Here is a 19,168-nt window from a genome sequence, read left to right as displayed (position 1 = left end):
ACCTACGCGCCCTCTGATACTTGGAATTTTAACTCGGTAGCTAACTACGCGGCAACGACCATTATTCTGTTTCACGAGTTGTTCAACAAACAAATTAAACATTCATAATAATCATTATGAATTTCAGTCTCGCCCTTATGATTACATGTATGCAAACTAAAGTATCACCTCTTCTAGTTACTCGTAACCACATATTTTAGAGTTTAAAATTTGAAATTGCCGGGCTGCCGACTTCTGTAGAGGTGGCGGCGCCCTGCGGTCTCTTTCGTCATAAAATTTTTCCGTGCGAAAAAGTAAATACGTCAGAATTTTAACTTCCATTTTCTTTCTGCATTTTATAATTAGGTTACGAGTTTTTCAAGCTTTCAGGATACGTGGACATAAAAGGAAATCGTCCGATCGTGATCGTGATCGAGATTATGAATACCTAAAAAAACGACTGCGCGAGATGGAAAAGAAATTAGAGAGGCAAACGCGCACACAACGCTCAAGCCCTGACAAGAAGAATAAAAATGACGAGCATTCCTCGACGGGGAATAAAAATTTTACTGATCAAGAAAAAACAAACGATGTCACTGAGACTCTCCCTTTAAGTCTTTCAATAAATAAAGGCAATTACCAAAACTGTTTTTCAAAAAAAAAAAAAAAAAAAAAAAAATTATACCGTTAAGGTTATGCGAGACATAACATGAATACGAAAACTTACACGGCTGAGCTTATACGGAAGATAAGACAAGGCCAAAGACATTACGGTCGAACTCACACGAGAGGTGAGACATAACCGAAGATGGAATATAAATGAGTTTTTCTCCTCATTTACAGAACCTCGAAACAACGTTGTGCAGCCTCAAACAGAGAATCACATTCCGGTTATAGATATTAGTAAGGAAAATGAAGTAACCCAGCCAGTGAATGCCAATGAAAAATCCAGTGATCTAGATCCAGAGATTTTAAAAATCATTGGTGAAACACCGTCAACAGAACCAGAGGGTTTAAAGTTATCCAGCCACATCTCCGACCGCTGGAAAAACTGGTTAAAAACTGGACAAACAAAAGAAGCAAAAGAACTTTTGCTCAAAAAATACCCTAGAAAGGGTGAATGTTCTCTGGAGGCTCTAAAATTGAAATCCGAAATAGCAGTGTCACTTAATGAAGGTTCCTTGAAGAGATAAATATTTCTCAAATACCCAGAACCTTGCTGGTTCAGCATTATCAACACTAAGTTTAGTCTTCGATCCTCTCCTCACGAAGAAAAGAGAAAAAATTGATGTAAAAAAGATGCTTGAAAACCTATGGGAATCATCACAAATCTTAATTGAACTATTTCGAGGCTAGACGGTGGCTAGGAAAGCCTGTATTCTTCCTAATCTGAATAAACAGACTGCTTCACTTCTAGAGAAGACTGAAACAGGCGAATTTCTATTTGACGAAAAATTAGGGGAAAAGATTAAAGAATCTAAAGTGATTGATAAAATAAGCACTGACATTAAGTCCCAATTACTTTATAAGAAGCCAGAGACGAGTAATTTAAAATACTCAGCTTAGACGGGCACAAAAATGAAATTCGTCAAGCCACAGTACAACTCGTTTCAGAGCCAGACGAAGAGTCATCAGGGTCAACACCGGAACCAGAGCAACGAGAGTCGGAGTCGATACTAACTAATGATCCTCAGGTAAAGACTGCAGGCAGGCTAAAATTATTTTTTAGTAAGTGGGCTGCAATAACATCAGATCCCTTCATATTGCAATGTATTAAGGGGTATAAAATACCCTTTAAATCGAAGCGATATCAATCAAAACCACCCCCCGAGCGCAATTGAATGAGTCCTGATATCTCCTCAATAGAAGCAGAAATTCAGAGACTGTTAGAATTAGGAGCAATCGAAGAAGTCAAGCCGGTTGATGATCAATGATCAATAATAGGTTCATGATAAACCTTAAGGACCTTAATGAATTTATATGTCTATCTCATTTTAAAATGGAAGACATGAGAACGGTTTGTCGACTTATTATCCCGGGAAAATTCATGGGTACTATAGATCTCAAAGATGCATATTTTTTAATTGTAATAAATAAATCAGATAGAAAATATCTTAGGTTTACCTTCCAGGGGAAAATATATGAGTTTACCTGTTAACCATTCGGCCTTCGCTCCGCTCCACTTGTATTTAGAAAGATACTAAAACCAGTCGTCGATTGTCTGCGTGAGAAAGGGTTTTTATCGAATGTATACTTGGACGGTTTCCTTTGTATGGGACTGGATATCGAGTCTTGTTCTAAAAACTTAATAACAACAAAAGAATTTTTAATTTCTCTGGGGTTTATTATAAATGAGGAGAAAAGTAACTTAAAACCTAGCAGACGATGCCATATAAATACATTATTAAAAAAACAAGAATGCAAAATAAGATTTTTGGCACAAGTAATTAGAACGTTAATAGCTGCACCTCTATATAACTGGCACAGCCAAATCGGTATAACCCTATGAAAATTACATAGAATTAAATGCTTTTTATGTGCTTCATGTTGCCACGAATTTTGATTTTTGGGCTCAATTTTTTTTTTTATTTTTTTAATTTATGCCAGCTAGACATTAAACTGCAACAGCCTTTCCCGTTTTGCTGGACATTGATATTAAAATAAACTATTTGCCCAGACTGAAATTATGTGCTGTTTATGTGCTCCACGTATGAGTAGATAAAATAATTATCCCACCCTATTTTTTTTTAATGATAACTGTGTTAGCTAAAATAAATTCAACATAGCCATACTGGTCTAATCAGAACTGGTTTAATCAGAATGTGCATTGGAAAAGATTCATATCATCGCTATAACATTATGGGCTTTTTATGTGCTTCCAAAGCATGTAAGTCATAATCAAACAACTTATAAATTTTACTACTTAAAACGAAAAATTAAAAATAAAAAAAACTGTGTCTACGGGTGTGTATAGGTAGAAGAGGAAAAGGATGGCGGTAGTGTGTATGTGTGTGTCTGTTTGTGTATGTAACTATATACGTATTTCTGTGTCTTTTTATAGTTGTGATGGTAGTGTACATATGAGTCTGCGTCTGTATTGCCTACTTATCACAAACTATGTATAAATTTCTTAAAAAAAAATATAAAGTGTGATAATTATTTTATCTACTCATACGTGGAGTACATAAACAGCACATTATTTCAGTGTAGGCAAATAGTTTATTTTTATATCAAGCACATAAAAAGCACTTAATTCTATGTAATTTTCATAGGGTTATACCCATATTACACCCATTTGTCTGTGCCAGCTATATAGAGGTAACAGCTGCTTGTCCAGCCGTAGAATACGGTACGTTACATTGTAAGTTGCTCGAAAAAGCTAAAACAGAGGCTCTTACAGCTAACAATAACAATTACGAAAAACTATGCTATTGCCAAAATACATTTACGACGATCTTAGGTGGTGGAAAGGAAAAATACCTGTATCTTTTCGGAAAATTATAACAGCTGATTATCAGAAAGAAATTTTTTCAGATACCTCACTAATAGGGTGGGGTGCATTTTGTAATGGTAAACAAGTGCGAGGTTGGTGGAAACCGGAAGAAAAGAATTTACATATTAATAACCTAGAACTTCGTGCAGCCCTTCTAGCATTAAAATGTTTCGCAGACGATCTTTGCGATTGTGAAATCCTAATCAGGGTCGATAACTCTACAGCCAAAGCATATATAAATAAAATGGGTAGGTTCTAATACTTACATTTATACTTGCTTGCTGAAAAAATATGGGATTGGTGCGAGGAACAAAACATTTGGCTCTATGCATCATATATTTCATGAAGAGAGAATAAAGAAGCAGATAGCCTCTCTCGCATCAAAAACATAGATACGGAATGTAACGGATTGTAAAATAACTCAGAATACCATCAATTAACTAATTTGCTTCACGAAATAACTCCAAATGTAAAAAATATTACGCTTGGGAACGTGATCCGGAGGATATGGCCATAGATGCTATTACAATTGGAAAGAGCATAGGTTTTATGCCTTCCCACCATTTGCTCTAATAGCTAGAATCTTACAAAAAATTATCAATGATAGGGCTTGTGTTGTTATCGTAATAATTCTTTGGTCAACACAGCCGTGGTTTCCACTGCTGAAAAATCTTATGATTGCTAAAATCATTATTTTCAAACCTAATAATAATAGTCTTTTAAATTTCTCCTATTAGCAACCAGCAGCACCATTCTATGACAGCGACACTTTCCATGGCGTCCGTCAAGTTATCAGGGAAGCGTTCTCGAGAAAAAATCTACCAGAAGCATCAATAGAAATTTTATCGGCATCCTTGGCAGAATCAACAGTAAAACAATACAACAATGCTTTAAAAGACTGGTGGACATTCTCGAAGAAAAGAGGGTGTGATCCGTTTTGTATTGAGGCAAAATCAGTGTTAGAATTCTTATCAGAAAAATTTCAATACGATGCAACATATGGGACCCTTAACACCGCAAGATCAGCTATCTCTCTAATATCAACGCAAGACATTACTAATAACCCGATTATCTCCCGATTCTTCAAAGGAATCTTTAAACTGACATTCATAAAACCTAAATATGACTCGACTTGGGACACAGAACCGGTAATAACCAAGACAACTAGTTTATATCCATTGGACAAGTTGACTTTACAACAATTAACAAAAAAATTGATAATCTTATTAGCGTTGGTAACTGCTCACAGAGTACAACCTTTATCGCTTATCTCAATGGATAACGTTGTTCATTACAAAAGTAGCGTACATATTAAGATTCCAGACATCATTAAAACCTCAAAACCTGGAGCTTCACAACCTCTACTAATCCTTCCTGTTTTCACTGACAAATCGGAACTATGCGTAGCAAATACTCTTCTCAACTATAGAGAGAGAGGACAAAGTCACTACGAAGTAGTGAAAAACAATTATTTATATCAATTCGCAAAACGCATACAGCTGTCTCGTCCCAAACGCTAAGTCGATGGATGAAAATCTTCCACGTAGACTGTGGAGTGAATGAAAAATTCACGGCCCATAGTACACGACATTCACCGACATCTAAAACGGTGAAAGCAAGAGTAAGTCTAGATCTTATGCGGAAAACAGCCGGATAGTCGGAAGAATCTCTAGTGTTCGCTAAGTTTTACAATAGACCAATTAGCAGTCAAAACAATAACAATTTTGCACAAGTAGAATTGTTAAAATCTTCAAAAAAGAAAATTCTATTCAACATTAATGGTAAAAAAAAAAAAAAATTAATGTAACAGGACTGTTAAGTCCGCTGCCGTTGGACGGAAAACCGATACCTCGCCCTTTCGGGCATACTTACGTTTAGTAACCCTATTTGTATATTATGATTCCACCATATATTATAAAAGCGAAATATGAGCGTAAGCTCACATTAGCTTACCCATTAGGCATGTAGTGCATGTGGGTGCCTTACCAACAGCCACCACGAGTCTGACCTCACATGGACCCAAACACTACTCCCATCTCATGAAATAGAGAGCTGGTCGAAGTGGGGCTTGGAATGGGTCTCCCATGGTACCAAACTTCAGCTCTAACATTAGTTGTAAAAAAAAAACTAAAGTTTTATTTTTTAAACCAGTAAAAAAAAAAAAAAATCGGTCTGTCAGTTGACTCTGCGGGCCAGCCTCAAAACTTCCCGCCCATTTCAAGCTCCTTAAGCTCGAAAAATTGTTGTGGATACATTTTCGAGCTCTGCGAGCTCGAAAATACTTTTGTATGCCTTTGTTTTCGAAAAATAACGTTTTTTACCATTTTTTCTACAACGATATCGCATGTACGAATAAACCGATTGAGATGGTTGAGGTGGCAATCGACGCATTTTATTGAGTTCTAGAGCTGATCAAGTTTAAAAATTGATTTATCAAGACGTTTTTGAGAAATTTCAGAAAAACTGAAAAAAAAAATTTTTTTTTAATTCTTTTGAAGACGGTTTCTCTTGAACGAATAAACCGATTTTGATGGTTGAGGTGGCATTCGACGCGGCTTACAAAGTTTAAGAGCTGATTAGATTTTGAAATCAATCCATCAAGCGAATCAAAAGTTATTCAATAAAAACATTTTTGAAAAAATTTTATTTTTGAAATATCACCGAACGTACTCTACCGATTAAGTTCAAATTTTTAGTGCTTATAGTAAATAACAAGCCGCGTCGAATGACACTCCAACGATCAAAATCGGTTCATCCATTCAAAAGTTACAGAATATTTTCATACGTACGTACGTACATACATACATACATACATTCGGACATCATCTTGAATTTAGTCAGAATAGCTTCCTAGAACCTCAAAACTTCGACATCTCCAGGAATTTCTATTTTCACAAATCGGGGTGAAAACAATAACTTCCTGAAATTTTCGAAAATCATTGACTTTCTGAGCGGGAAGTTAGAAAAGAATTTTCTCACTCTCTGAAAATCTACAGTTTGTATACATGTAATCATAAGGGCGACACTGGAAGTATAATTATGCGATCAAACGAACTTACCTGTACGTGAAGTTCAATCGTTATTATAAGACAGTCTCGCCCGAAATTATGACATTCCCACACATTCAGTAATAATCCCCAGGATATTTCTAAAATATCCTTTCCCTTTCATCCTCGGAAATTCTCTTTTTTCTGCTTTCAACAATATGACGAAAGTGACTGCAGGGCGCCGCCACCTCTACAGAAGCCGGCAGCCCGTCAATTTCAAATTTTAAACCCTAAAATACGTGGTTACAAGTAGCTAGAAAAGGTGATACTACAGTTTGTATACATATAATCGTTTCGGGTGAGACTGTCATATAATAACGATCGAACTTCACGTACAGGTAAGTTCGTTTGACCGAATAAATCTACATCTTGCGAATTAAATCCATCAGGCGATCAATCATCGTAATTACTCCTCGGTGATGTATCAGTTAATTTTTCATTATCATCTTTTGTCAAATCTCATCTCAATTAATTTAAAAATACTGTGATCATTTTGTTGACCGCGTGCTAACCTCTCCATACCGGCTATATAATTTACATATAAGCAATCACTTGTAAGTGAGCTTTGCAGTCACAAATAATTATTATCTAAATTCTAATTAACATACTAATTAAAATATTTTATTCATTACGCAGCACTTGAATATTTGTTCGTACTCTGTGCTATCTGGTGTGGTTGATGTCATCACTTAATCCATCCAGGTATGCATATAATCTCTAAAATCGGCTCTCAAATATTATTAATGACTGCAAATCTCTCAGTTGACGATCAAACTCGGCACTTGACTCGTCGTAGAAATTTACTTGCTCAGTTCACAACTCATATAAAATAATTGTGACTTCATGATAATGTTTTGTAACTATAGTTAATTATTAGTTAAAAATAAATATTTATAGTAGTGTTTTGAGTTAATATTTTCCACTTCCCAAGGGACGAAACAATTTTCTTTCTGTCCACCGACTGAAGGCATTCGCAATTTACGTGTTTGCTAATATTTTCTTGCGGCATCGGACTGAAATTATCTTGTTTCAACTGGGTTTGTAGAGATACTGAAACTTGATGTTTCGATGCTGATATCATGAAAAAAGTTTTTTTTTCCTTCAATTTCATATTATGAAAATTATTGATGCCGTTAAATTTAAAATGCAAGAAAAAAAAGGTAGTATCTCTGATAAAAACCAACTGCCTCCGATTGAAAATCAATCGCACTTTAATCGCAATGCTTATGATGAGGTACCTTCCAGTTTCAATCGGAATCAATTGAAGTTTTTAACTACAAATATAGTTTCGTGATTTTCTTTTTGTTTTCAATAGGGTAAACGTAAATATGCTCCTGATGAATGGGAACCGCTACCAAAACTACGAATATTAAATCTTGGACATAACAATCTCCATACATTACATCAGGATTTATTTGAACATGTTACTAATATAGAAGTATTGATTCTTAGTGGGAATCCTCTGAGTATTATTGATGATTACATTATGCGGTCATTGACGAATCTTTACTTTTTGCAAGAATTATGTCTCGAAGATTGCAATCTCCAAACACTTCCAGATCACATGTTCTATTTTCATAAGTAAGTCATTATCTAGAAAAGGGGCGAATAGTTAACATACACCTTAAACTTTTTACATAAATTAATATTGTAAGGGGTAAAATGGATCCCTAGAATTTTTTTCTAAATTTTAGATAGGGGCATCATCGGTATCATGAGGCAATTTAGACCAACCAGAATTTCTTAATATAAATTTAAAAATCTCAAATCAGCTGAACGAATATTCACTTAATTAGTTTAACTGAAATTTTCAGGATTCATACTTAAAACTTAATTTCACATTGATATCATGTAGCTAAATAATTTGTAGGAGATCGATCAAGATTTTTCAAAATTCAACTTTTAAATATCCGAATTATTTTTACCATAAGAAAAAAAAATTTCATCTTAAAAGAAATTTACAAAGTTCAATTTCTTTAAGTAGGTTCATTTGCTTGGTGACGAATATAAAGTTAAATTAAGTCAACAGAAAAAAAAAACATACAGAATTTTAGAAATTTATTTTTAGGGGCTTATTTTGTTGTCACATTTCAAATTTTTCTTCATAGATGGGTTATATTACCCTAGTAACATTGTCTTAAACATTTTTATTTCATGCAAATTCTTCAGTAAGTCTCTTACAAAAGATTTAAACAAGACTTGGTAAAATCAATAAGTATTTTTTCCGAAGATCTTATAAAGTCTCTTAAATTTCCGTGAAAAAGTTTTCTGATATGGTCTGATATGGGCGGTTCATATCAGGGTTGATATGGAAATTGGCTATATCAGACAATATATGTACAGATAAGATTTGATATGTTCTGATATGGACATATCAGACTATATATAGTAAACATATCAGATTAATATTGTTATCTCAGAAACTAAATTTATAGATAATTTTATAAAATTGAATATAACTTTGTAAAGTTGTATATGCAGTAATTGTCATGAAAAAAAAAAAAAAAAAAAAAAAAATCCACCCGGATTATGGGCTCGAACTCGAGTACGTCTGATCTGTTAACCACTCTAACAAATCACTTTTTATAAATTAAGTTTATTTGCATTATAACATAATATACATCTTTATACAATATTTAAAACAGGTTGCAAACAAAAATTTAAACATTACACATGTATGGTAAGCGTGATACATCACTGGTTATTTAGTGCTGGTCTCCAGGATTGGAGCTGCTTGCATTGATATTTTTCTCTCATACTATGATCATATGATTGATTTTAAATAATTTCTAAGTAAAACCTTTTAATTTCATACTACTATTTGGAGTAAGGGTATATACATATTTACATTCCGGTTCACCAACACGCAGTCCAGTTGTTTGCTCTTCTTCTCGCCACCACCTTACGATGCTCTGACTCTGTAGTAAGCCACCAGTACTTACTATTCAGTCTGTGGAAGTCCATCATGTCAATTTCTGGAACTGTTGTCGAATAAGTGAAATGGACGGTAATTATATAGAAGTGGGGCTCCCCTGTTTTTTGGCCATAAAAAATCGAAAAATAGAGTTTTTCACAATTTTTTTTTTTTTTATTTTGTTCTACTCTTCGGCGGATTTATGAAAAAAATTAAATCAATACCCGAAAAATTCAATTTCATAAAGATTTTGGCGATTGAAAAGTCAAAAAATTAAAATGAATATTTGTATAATTGACATATTAATTTTTTTTTTATTTGCTCTACTTTTGACTGGTTTTACGATGATTTTAATGTTTACTTCGAAAACATTAAATTTCATAGTTTTTGGCAACTAAATAATCAATAAATCAATATTTTGATTTTGATAGTTTGAATTAATTTTTTTTGTAAATTATTAAAATTAAAAAAATTTCAACAACAATAACTTGTGTAAATGTATAAATTAAATAAAAAATTACAATATTTACAATTAAATAAAAAAAAATTTTAACATTAATAATTTTTAAATTTATAATATAATTTTTGAATAAAAAAAAATTATTATGTACAATAAAATAAAAATAATTTTTAACAATTTATAAGAAATTTTTGACATTGATAATTTATATATTTGCATAAATTTTTAAAATAATAAAAAATTTTCATTTAAATTTTCAAATTTTATCTATCGTCAGTAACATGATTTCATCATATACAGATAATTTCATTATTTTAAGCTAGATGGCGATACTTACAAAAGGTAGACATTTAGTTAAATATGAAATTTTGATTTATGTCTCCATTGTTATATTTGATCTAATTTATTAATTATCAATAAATTCTGGCTGATTCCATTGTTTGAAATAATTTGTGAATAATTATTAGTATTTAAATTTTAATTGTTACGAATAATATTATGACTACATCAAGAAGGTACGTATTATTTTAAATAAAACTACCGATTAAAAATAAATTATAATTAATATTATCCATAATTTCATTTCTTTTTTTCACTATTTTTATTGACATGAAATTATATCTGTTAAATAATAATCAATAATCATTCACGTTAATTTTTTTAGTCGTAAAATCCCCTGTACTGGTTGCGATGTCAAATTATTTGAAGCTATGACCATTTTTAACGATCGTGACAGTGAAGACAGTGAATTTTTTATTTTGACATGCAGCCTTGTCCAAAAAAGAGAAACGCACATCTTGTCGGCGAATTTGTGATCTCGACCTCGACAATTCACGTTGAAGGTGCCAGAGACGAACCACTGAAACTGCGAATAAAAAAAAAGTAGTCACAAGCTGCAATTTCAAACGATCATTGCGATCTGGATCTTGATTTGCTGAAGCACATTTGACACCTGAAAAGTGCTGCCTATTCGTCGGTGAATATTTATTGATGAATCCTCCTCATCAAGAGTTTTTAATACGCAAGTTCGATTTATCACCCAATACTTACTCCGATTGGAGTTCTTTCATCAGAGAAGTATTGGAGTACTGAGTGATTGAAAATTCTGATGAAAAAATTGGAGGTCGAGGAAAAATTGTGGAGATAGATGAAGCTAAGTTCGGCAAGTGGAAATATAATCGTGGAAGAGTCATTGATGGTAAGTGGATATTTGGCGGAATTGAACGTGAAATCAATAAAGTGTTTATGGAGGCTGTTCCTGATAGCACACAAAAAACACTTTCAGAGGTCATTAAACGTAAAATTCGTCCACATACCACTATCATCTCTGATTGCTGACGTGCTTATGATTGCTTGGAAGACGAAGGTAATTAATTTCATATACTATATATCTTCAAGAATTTTTTGATGAATTTTGAATTGAAAAAATGGAACAATTTTTCAGTTAATGTGTGTTGTAATTTGTGTTGAAATTCATAATGAAGTTTAAAGAGTTAAAATTTTCAAATTTTCTAAAAAGTATTTACAGTAATTTGTTCCATTTTTTCACTCTAAATTTCATCATAAATTTCTTGAAGAAATGCTCTATTTTTTCTGGATATTTGTGATGGAATTTCAATTATTAGAGTGGAGGCAATTGTTGGGAAATTATTATTTTTAAATTTTTAACTTGCCACTAGAAATATCTAAGATTTTTTGAAAACCAAGAAGTTATTGGTTTCACCACCGTACTTGACGTTATTTCCTAAAATGTGTTTTTAAGCTCAAAGAAGAAATGTCACAACAGGCTACATTACGATTGCTTCGCGTTTGAAATTAGCAGGAAGTTGAAGGAATAGCTTTTAGGGTCGATCGTTATACTCATTTTTATTTTCAAATATTGGGGAGCTTCGCCCCTGGACCCCACCGAAACTTCACCCCTATGACGCATCGAAACTTCACAATATTGGTATTTACCAATCAGAAAATTCGCCATCGTATCAATCACGAAATAATGACACAATTTTTCATACAAATTTCTAAGAAAATTAATAGTGAAATAATTTTTTTTTTTTGCTTGAAATAATATTTTTCACTAATTATTAATATCTCTCTGTATTTATTACAGGTTTCAAACATCTTAAACCTTGACGGTTTTAAAGCAGCCTGGAATCAGCCTGGAAACACCGTGGAATCACGGTGATAAAATGACAAAAAACCCACCGTGTAACCGCCGTGGATCCACCGTGATTTCATCGTGTTTCCGGGGTGTTTCCAGGGTGAATCAAAACCGCGAGGGAAGTTAATCACTCATTAAATTTTGTGAACCCGGAAGATGGAGCGCATACGCAGAATATTGAAAGGTCCTGGCGAGATGCAAGAGCAAACATTCCGAGCTTTGGAAAGCGTAACGAATATATGTCAGCATATATAGCCGATTTTTTTTTTCGTCGTTATTATGCTGACCATCGATTACGTCTTCATGAGTTCTTCTCGACGATCCAAAAATTTTATGAGAGTTGTGACGTTACATTGCCGAGGAGATGGAGTAGAAGGGGAGTAAACGTGAGTCTGGGTATTAGAGAGAGATAGAGTTAGTACGTGTGTTGAGTTGAGTGTAGGAAATAGTGAGTAGAGAGTATGGAGTACGTGTGCGGTGAAGTAAGTGTGTGGAGAGTACGAGTATAGGTACGTTATGTTGTCTGTGTTGGAGTGTCTGTGTGGTTGAGCGTGGATTTAACGAGGGGTGTCTAGCTGTGTTGCGGATAGTGGCCAAAATACCGTGCCTCCCGACCAGTGATGACGACTGGGCCTTGGCCTAGCTCTCGGGGTTGACGTGGTGATCGCGGAGGAGCGACTGAGATGTCGCCACCCCTTCGTGTTGATACTCGGAGTTAGCTGGGATACGTTTACGTTTATTTGGGTATGGCAGGCCTCGTTTGCGATGCTCGAGGAAGCCGAAGATTCGCTAACTTCGGATATCACGGGGAGTGACACCGCGGGAAGACCCGCGAGTCCACGGCTTGTATGCGGTGGGGGAAGAATAGATGGAGAAGCGAGAATGTAAGAGTGACTGGAAATAGTAGAGTGTAGACATGAATGGAGTAGGAGACGAGAGCACAGTAGTTGAGAACTGACCATGGTGTCCGAGAGTTGGACTTTGGGGTCGCTCGAGTGTAAGTCGACCCAGTAGTCGAGTTTGGAGTCTTGGAGCGAGTGGTTGTGAGTCGGAGAGCCCCAAAGTTATGCCTCGACCACACCCTTGGCTGATGTCGTTTGGAGCTTGTGGCTCTATTGGTTAAGTTTTGGCGCCGGTTGTCGTGATTTTGCCGTCTTGAGCTACCGCATTATTTATTTTAATTTTATTATTATCTAAAATGGTGTTAAGTTTTGTGATTCGTCGTCCACGAGGGGTTCCCGATGTCATACTCAGGTATTTATTTGTCTGATGGACCGAGAGTACTCGACCGCGAGCCGATTGGGCCCTTCGCGTCGCTCTCGCGTCCTCTTTACGATATTTTATGTAGTTTTCTTTTCTTTATTTTATTTAAGTTAATTTTAATTGATCGGCTTCTTCCGCGTAAAAAGAACCGCGACCCTCTATCCACAACCTAGCATACTGAGCGCACCAGGACATGCCGCTACCACCGTTCATTTCTCTCATCTCCGAAGGATTTAGATAATAGATTTTAATTTACGTGTACGTTTAGACCGGTTGCCGATACCGGGGAAATAAAAGTCGGCTAGCGCCCGTCAGGATCTGGAGGAAATGAGAGGGGTGATCGGTGGGCGAAGTGTAACGTAGCCCGATTTGTGTATTTTGAGTTTGAGTATTTGAGTAAATTTATTGGGTATAAGTTACGTGTAAATTTTCGTACGTTTTAATCCAGTTATCTAAGTATTAAGTTAAAAATATACGTTACAGAGTATTGTAGATACCCACGCAAATTAAATTGAATTTTTTTGAGATTAATTTATTGTGTAATTATACTATTCATAATAAACTAAATTTATTTATTTATTTCCTATCTGAATAATTTTATTGAAATATACGATGAAAAATCAAAAATTTAATTTTTTGACTTTTCAATCGCCAAAATTTTTATGAAATTTAATTTTTTAAGTATTGATTTGATTTGTACCATAAATCCGCCGAAGAGTAGAATAAAATGAAAAAAAAAAACAAAAAATTCTCGGATATCTTCATTTTTCGATTTTTTATAGCCAAAAAACAGTGGATCCCTAATTTATGAGATTAGCAAAACAGTGAAAACGCTGTTAAAATTTTTCTAATTCAGTTATTCTACTTTTTTTTTTCAACCTATTCTATTTTCAATGCACAACAAAAAAAATAAAAATTATAAAAAAAAAAAAAACGTTTCAATGCTCAAATATTTGATTGAAACGATTTTCAAAATCGTTTCAATCGAAAATTTAATTTTTTGACTTTTCAATCGCCAAAATCTTTATGAAACTGAATTTTTCGGGTACTGACTTAATTTTTTTCATAAATCCGCCGAAGAGTAGAACGAAATGAAGAAAAAAAAATCTGGGCGTCGGTTGACCCTGCGGGCCAGCCCCAAAACTTCCCGCTGTTTTCGACCTCAAAGAACTCAAAAACATTAATGTAGATATATTTCCGAGCTCTTCGAGCTATCACATGCAATTGTTTTTTTACGATCCTTTCGAGCTCTAACAAGTTACCCGTTATGCTGAAGTTTGAAAATTTAAGAATGGAAAATCATCAATGAAGCGGTTTTTAAAATTGAGTTCCTGATAATGTTCAGTAAAATAAGTGTATTGAGGCAGAAATCAATGTCAGGGATCAAAATCCAGATTTAAATGAGTTTTGACTCATGTAAGAAACAATAAAATATGAAATATCCGATAAAAATATTAAAAACTACGTTTTATCGATTTTTTTGTTGATAATATGATTTAAACTAAAAACCAAGTTCGATGGCATTATATGATCAAAAGAACCCATAAAAAAGATGAGTTGGTATGATATCAGGCACATTTTAGTACGTTATATTATGATTTATCCGGAAAAAATAACATAAAATGTTATTTTTTTAACTTTTCAACGCCGATATCTTTTGAACTAATCAATCGATTTTGATAGTTGACGTAGCAATCGGTGCGTTCTATTGAATTCTAGAGCTGATTAAAATTTGAAATTGATCGCGTCAGTCGTTTCGAAAATATTTAGAAAAAACCGTTTTTCACCATTTCTTTCTCCTGCGATAACTCTCGAACGAATTATCCGATTTTGATGTTTGAGGTGGCAATCGACGCGTTTTATTGAGTAATAGAGCTGATTAGATTTTGAAGTCGATCGTATAAGTCGTTTTTGAGAAACCAATAAAAAACTAAAAAAAAAATTTTTTTTTTTTCGTAATTCGCAAATATTTTCGAGTCTATTCGATCAAATAATCTGAAATTTTCAGGAAAATTAATGGCCAACAAGCTCTTTCGATTGCCACCTCAACCATCCAAATCGATTCATTAGTTCAAAAGTTACAAAGAGTTTACACACACACACACACACACACACATACATACACACACTCGAACATCATTCTGAAAATAGTCACAATATCTTTCTAGGACCTCAAAACGTCGACATCTGATGAAAACTCGATTTTCGAAAATCGGGGTGAAAACAATAACTTCCCGAAATTTTTGTAAATCGTCGATTTTCTTAACGGGAAGTTAAAAATTTGTGAAAAACTCTATTTTTCGATTTTTTATAGCCAAAAAACAGGGGAGCCCCACTTCTATATAATAACCAAAGGATTTTTTTTTTAGCAACGTCGTCCGCTGTGAGCGTAATGCGTTTACTTGCAGAATTCCTACCCCAGTGGTAGATTACTGGTATGTTGTTACTGTCTTGTAGGATGCCGAGTTTATCAAAATATATAAAGGCCTGCGGTGGGAGACATGCCGTGTTGGTGTTACGTATGCACATAGCGTGGTTATCAGTATCCTTGATTTTTTTCATTTCGTCATTATCAACTAGCGGTAGTTTAGCAAAGTAGTCTTGGTTCAATTTCAAAGTGAAATTGTTGATTCTTGGAATATTAGCGATGTTATATATGACTTCGTTGCTAATAAGTTTCTTGAAGTTGGAGGTGCTGGATCTGTACAGGTTCAAGCAAGCTTTTAGGCATTTGCCCTCGAACAGTCTCAATTTTTCCATTACCGCTGCACTGGTATTCTACCATATTGGTGCAGCGTAGGCAAGTATCGGTCTTATTTATAATTGGTAGCATATAATTTTTGCTCTTCTGTTCAGGTGCTTGCAGTAGAACAGACGTCGATTTGCCATGAATGCTGCTCTTGCTTTATCGATTTAAATATCAATATGCTTGTTGAGTCTAAGTAATTAGTCCAGGTGTACTCCTAAATATTTAAACAATGTTTTATGCGATACATTTATGATTTTATCAGTACCTGGGATTTTTGCCTTAAGCGTGAATGTGTTTAGTCCTGATCTACTATTTTTAGAATGGTAGTGGCTGGATCGTCGAATTAATATTGTTTCACACTTTGCAGGATTTATGCGCAGATTCCAGACCTGATAGTACTTATCAATGATGTCAAGTAACTCTTGGAGTGTCTGCCTGCTCTTCTCGGGTGTTTTGCTAGCCACGTATATTATCAGATCATCTGCGAATGCTTTGGCCAGGGCTTTATCAGCGTTTAGGTTGAATAATTTGAGCAGAGATGCTGTAAATACATTGAATAGGATCGGCGAGTTCACCGTACCCTGCTGTAGCCCCTCGGTGATACTGAAGACTGAGCTTGAAGAATTAGTGCCATCCCATACCTCGAAGGTTTTATCTTAGATCATGTCAGCTTATTAATAGCGTGAGCTGTCGAATGTTTGTGTTTGAAGCCAAATTTTTGTTCTGGTATGATCTTGTTTTCTGTGCAAAACCTGTTGATGTGGATATTCATTACTGATTCAAAGACTTTACTGATGGTGGGAGTGAGGCTGGTGGGCCTATAGCTTGTGGCTTTTTAAGGGCCCTTATCTTTTTTAATGATAGGTAGTACCTTGGCTTTTTTCCAGTTCTTCGGGAAGTAGTACAGGTTTAGTGCATTGTTAAATATGACCGTAAGGGCTTGAATTGTGTTGTTAGGGAGGTGTTTTAGTATAATTGTCGGGATGCGATCAACTCCACTTGACGTTTTATTAGGTAGTTTAGCGAGAATTTTACTTAATGGTAAGCTATTTATGAAAAAGTACTCTTTCTCAGCCTCATGTTTTGGAAGCGACGTTGGGTTTGTGTCCGAGAACTCTGTGAAGGCCTTATTATTCTTGGGTGAATCTTCAAGCATGGTTTTTATGTTTTCAGCTTCTAGGTCTACAATTTGGGTGTGACTTCCTCGATTATGTCCAGTATTGCTTGGTTGATGTCTTTGATTTGTTCGTCTACTTCATCTATTGTTAGGTTGCGGTTTTCTGGGATGATAGTTTTACACTTGGATTGAAGTTTGTTGGCAAATTTAATCCATTTAGTGGCTTTGTAATTGAATCGGTATGGTTCATGGTGCGCGTTATTGTACTCCATTTTGTTTGGTAGTTTGATGGTAAATTCAAGTGCCTGATGGTCTCTATCGTATGAGCAAGTGTTGATTTTGCCTAGTGCCAAATCCGTGATTAGGAGGTTGGTGATACAGATATCCAGGAAAGTGTGGCTGTCCATTCGGGATGGAGTTAGAGTTGTGTATATTTTTGCATTATATTTAAGGGTTTCGTTTGCTTCCCATCTTCTAAGGTAGTGTCCTCTTTCGTTGTCGGCATGGTCACCCCACTCTATTCTTCTTGCATTGAAGTCACCCGCAATTACATAAGCATTTTTTTCTTGGTCCAGTTTTAGCTTATTGAAAAGACAGTTCAGTTCATTTATGAATATTTTACGAATATAATTTGTGCCATACAAGCTAATGATATAAATGTTTTTAACAAAATTGTTTCGTATTTTGAGCTTGATTACGAAGCTTGAACCGCTGTTCTACCTCCTTGGATAGATCTTGGTCTGTCCGTTCGTACAATGTTGTGATTTTTGTAGATAATGATATGATTTTGGTTTAGTTTAGTCTCTGATATGAGTGCTATATCTGGATTTTTAGCTACAAGTAATTTTTGCAGCTCGAGGCGCCTGCGATTGTGTTGTATAGAGTTCACATTTATTGCGTATATTTTTAGCGAATTCGCATTGGCACTGCTTGGGCTTAAATTCATTTTTATTGTGTCTTTGATCTTAATCGCCGTAATTGATTCCTACTGTGGTGTATAGAAAGTTGACTCTGTCGTTCAGGGTTTCAATTAATGTCCCCTGGTTGTTTAGTTGCCGTGAAATATTATGGATACCAGATATTAATTCCTCTGTCCACTGCGGGGAATCACTTTGGGTTGCTGTGCTTGCGCTCACATAGGATTGTTTGTTTGTGGGTCTATTTGCTGCTCCAAAGGTATGCTCATTGTTGTTACGACTAAATTGCAACGCGTGAAGCCTTGGCCACTCTTCGTTGTTGATTTGACCGTTCGGTGAATTATCTTGATTGGGCAAGTAGCGGCACATGGCTAGGTTAGGGGTTAAGTTGTTTATAGTTCTCATCTTATTTCTGTTTTGATACTCAGCTTGCTGTGCTAACTTTATTTTTCGTTGTTGATCTGCATATTTGAGGAACGGACATCCTCGGTACGACGTCGGGTGTCCTTTTTGGTTACAATTAATGCATACTAGCTCAGCTTTGTCTTGTTCCTTAGGTATAGGGCAGGTTCCTCTTTCATGCGACTGTCCGCATTTGATACAACGGTATCACATTGCGCAACTAGAGCTGGAATGACCAACTCTCTGGCAATTTGTACACTGAGTTATTTTCTTTTTCATCAAGTGCTCCCGATGCGCAGTTTGACAAGCAATATGCCTAATGTTGGTTAACTCTTTATTCTTACTATCTGGAGTCAATTGGATGATGAAGTATTGTTTTTTGAATTTGCTTCTTTCACATTCTATTGGTATTACCTTGGTTATCTTAATTTTTCATTGTAATTCATTTAGCTCCTCTTGTATGTCGGTTGCTGAGTAATTACCATACATGTTTTTTAGGATGACTATTTGTGGCTTTACCTCTCTTGGTGTGTACGTGTAGAATTGTATCTTGAGCGAGTGGAGTTTGTTTTTAATTGCTTCATAGGTGTTTCTACTAGCTGCTTCTATAGTATGGCTGCCATTATTTTGCTTTATCCTAAAACCCTTTTGTCAATGTCGGGGCACTTT

General features: G+C 34.9%; 1 protein-coding gene across 1 annotated transcript in view; it reads left to right on the top strand.

Moving 5' to 3' along the window:
- Nucleotides 1-19,168, top strand: part of LOC103575591 (leucine-rich repeat-containing protein 15) — a 134,048-nt gene that overhangs the window by 34,881 nt on the left and 79,999 nt on the right. The window contains exon 3 of the mRNA XM_053739430.1: nt 7,835-8,100. Within this exon, the coding sequence (XP_053595405.1) occupies nt 7,835-8,100 (266 nt within the window). The remainder of the gene's footprint in view (nt 1-7,834; nt 8,101-19,168) is intronic.

Source organism: Microplitis demolitor, chromosome 5 (assembly GCF_026212275.2).
Source record: "Microplitis demolitor isolate Queensland-Clemson2020A chromosome 5, iyMicDemo2.1a, whole genome shotgun sequence".
In the NCBI taxonomy this organism is placed as follows: Eukaryota; Metazoa; Arthropoda; class Insecta; order Hymenoptera; family Braconidae; genus Microplitis; species Microplitis demolitor.
Note: the sequence above shows the minus strand (reverse complement) of the source record. Positions and strands in the feature narration are given on the sequence as shown.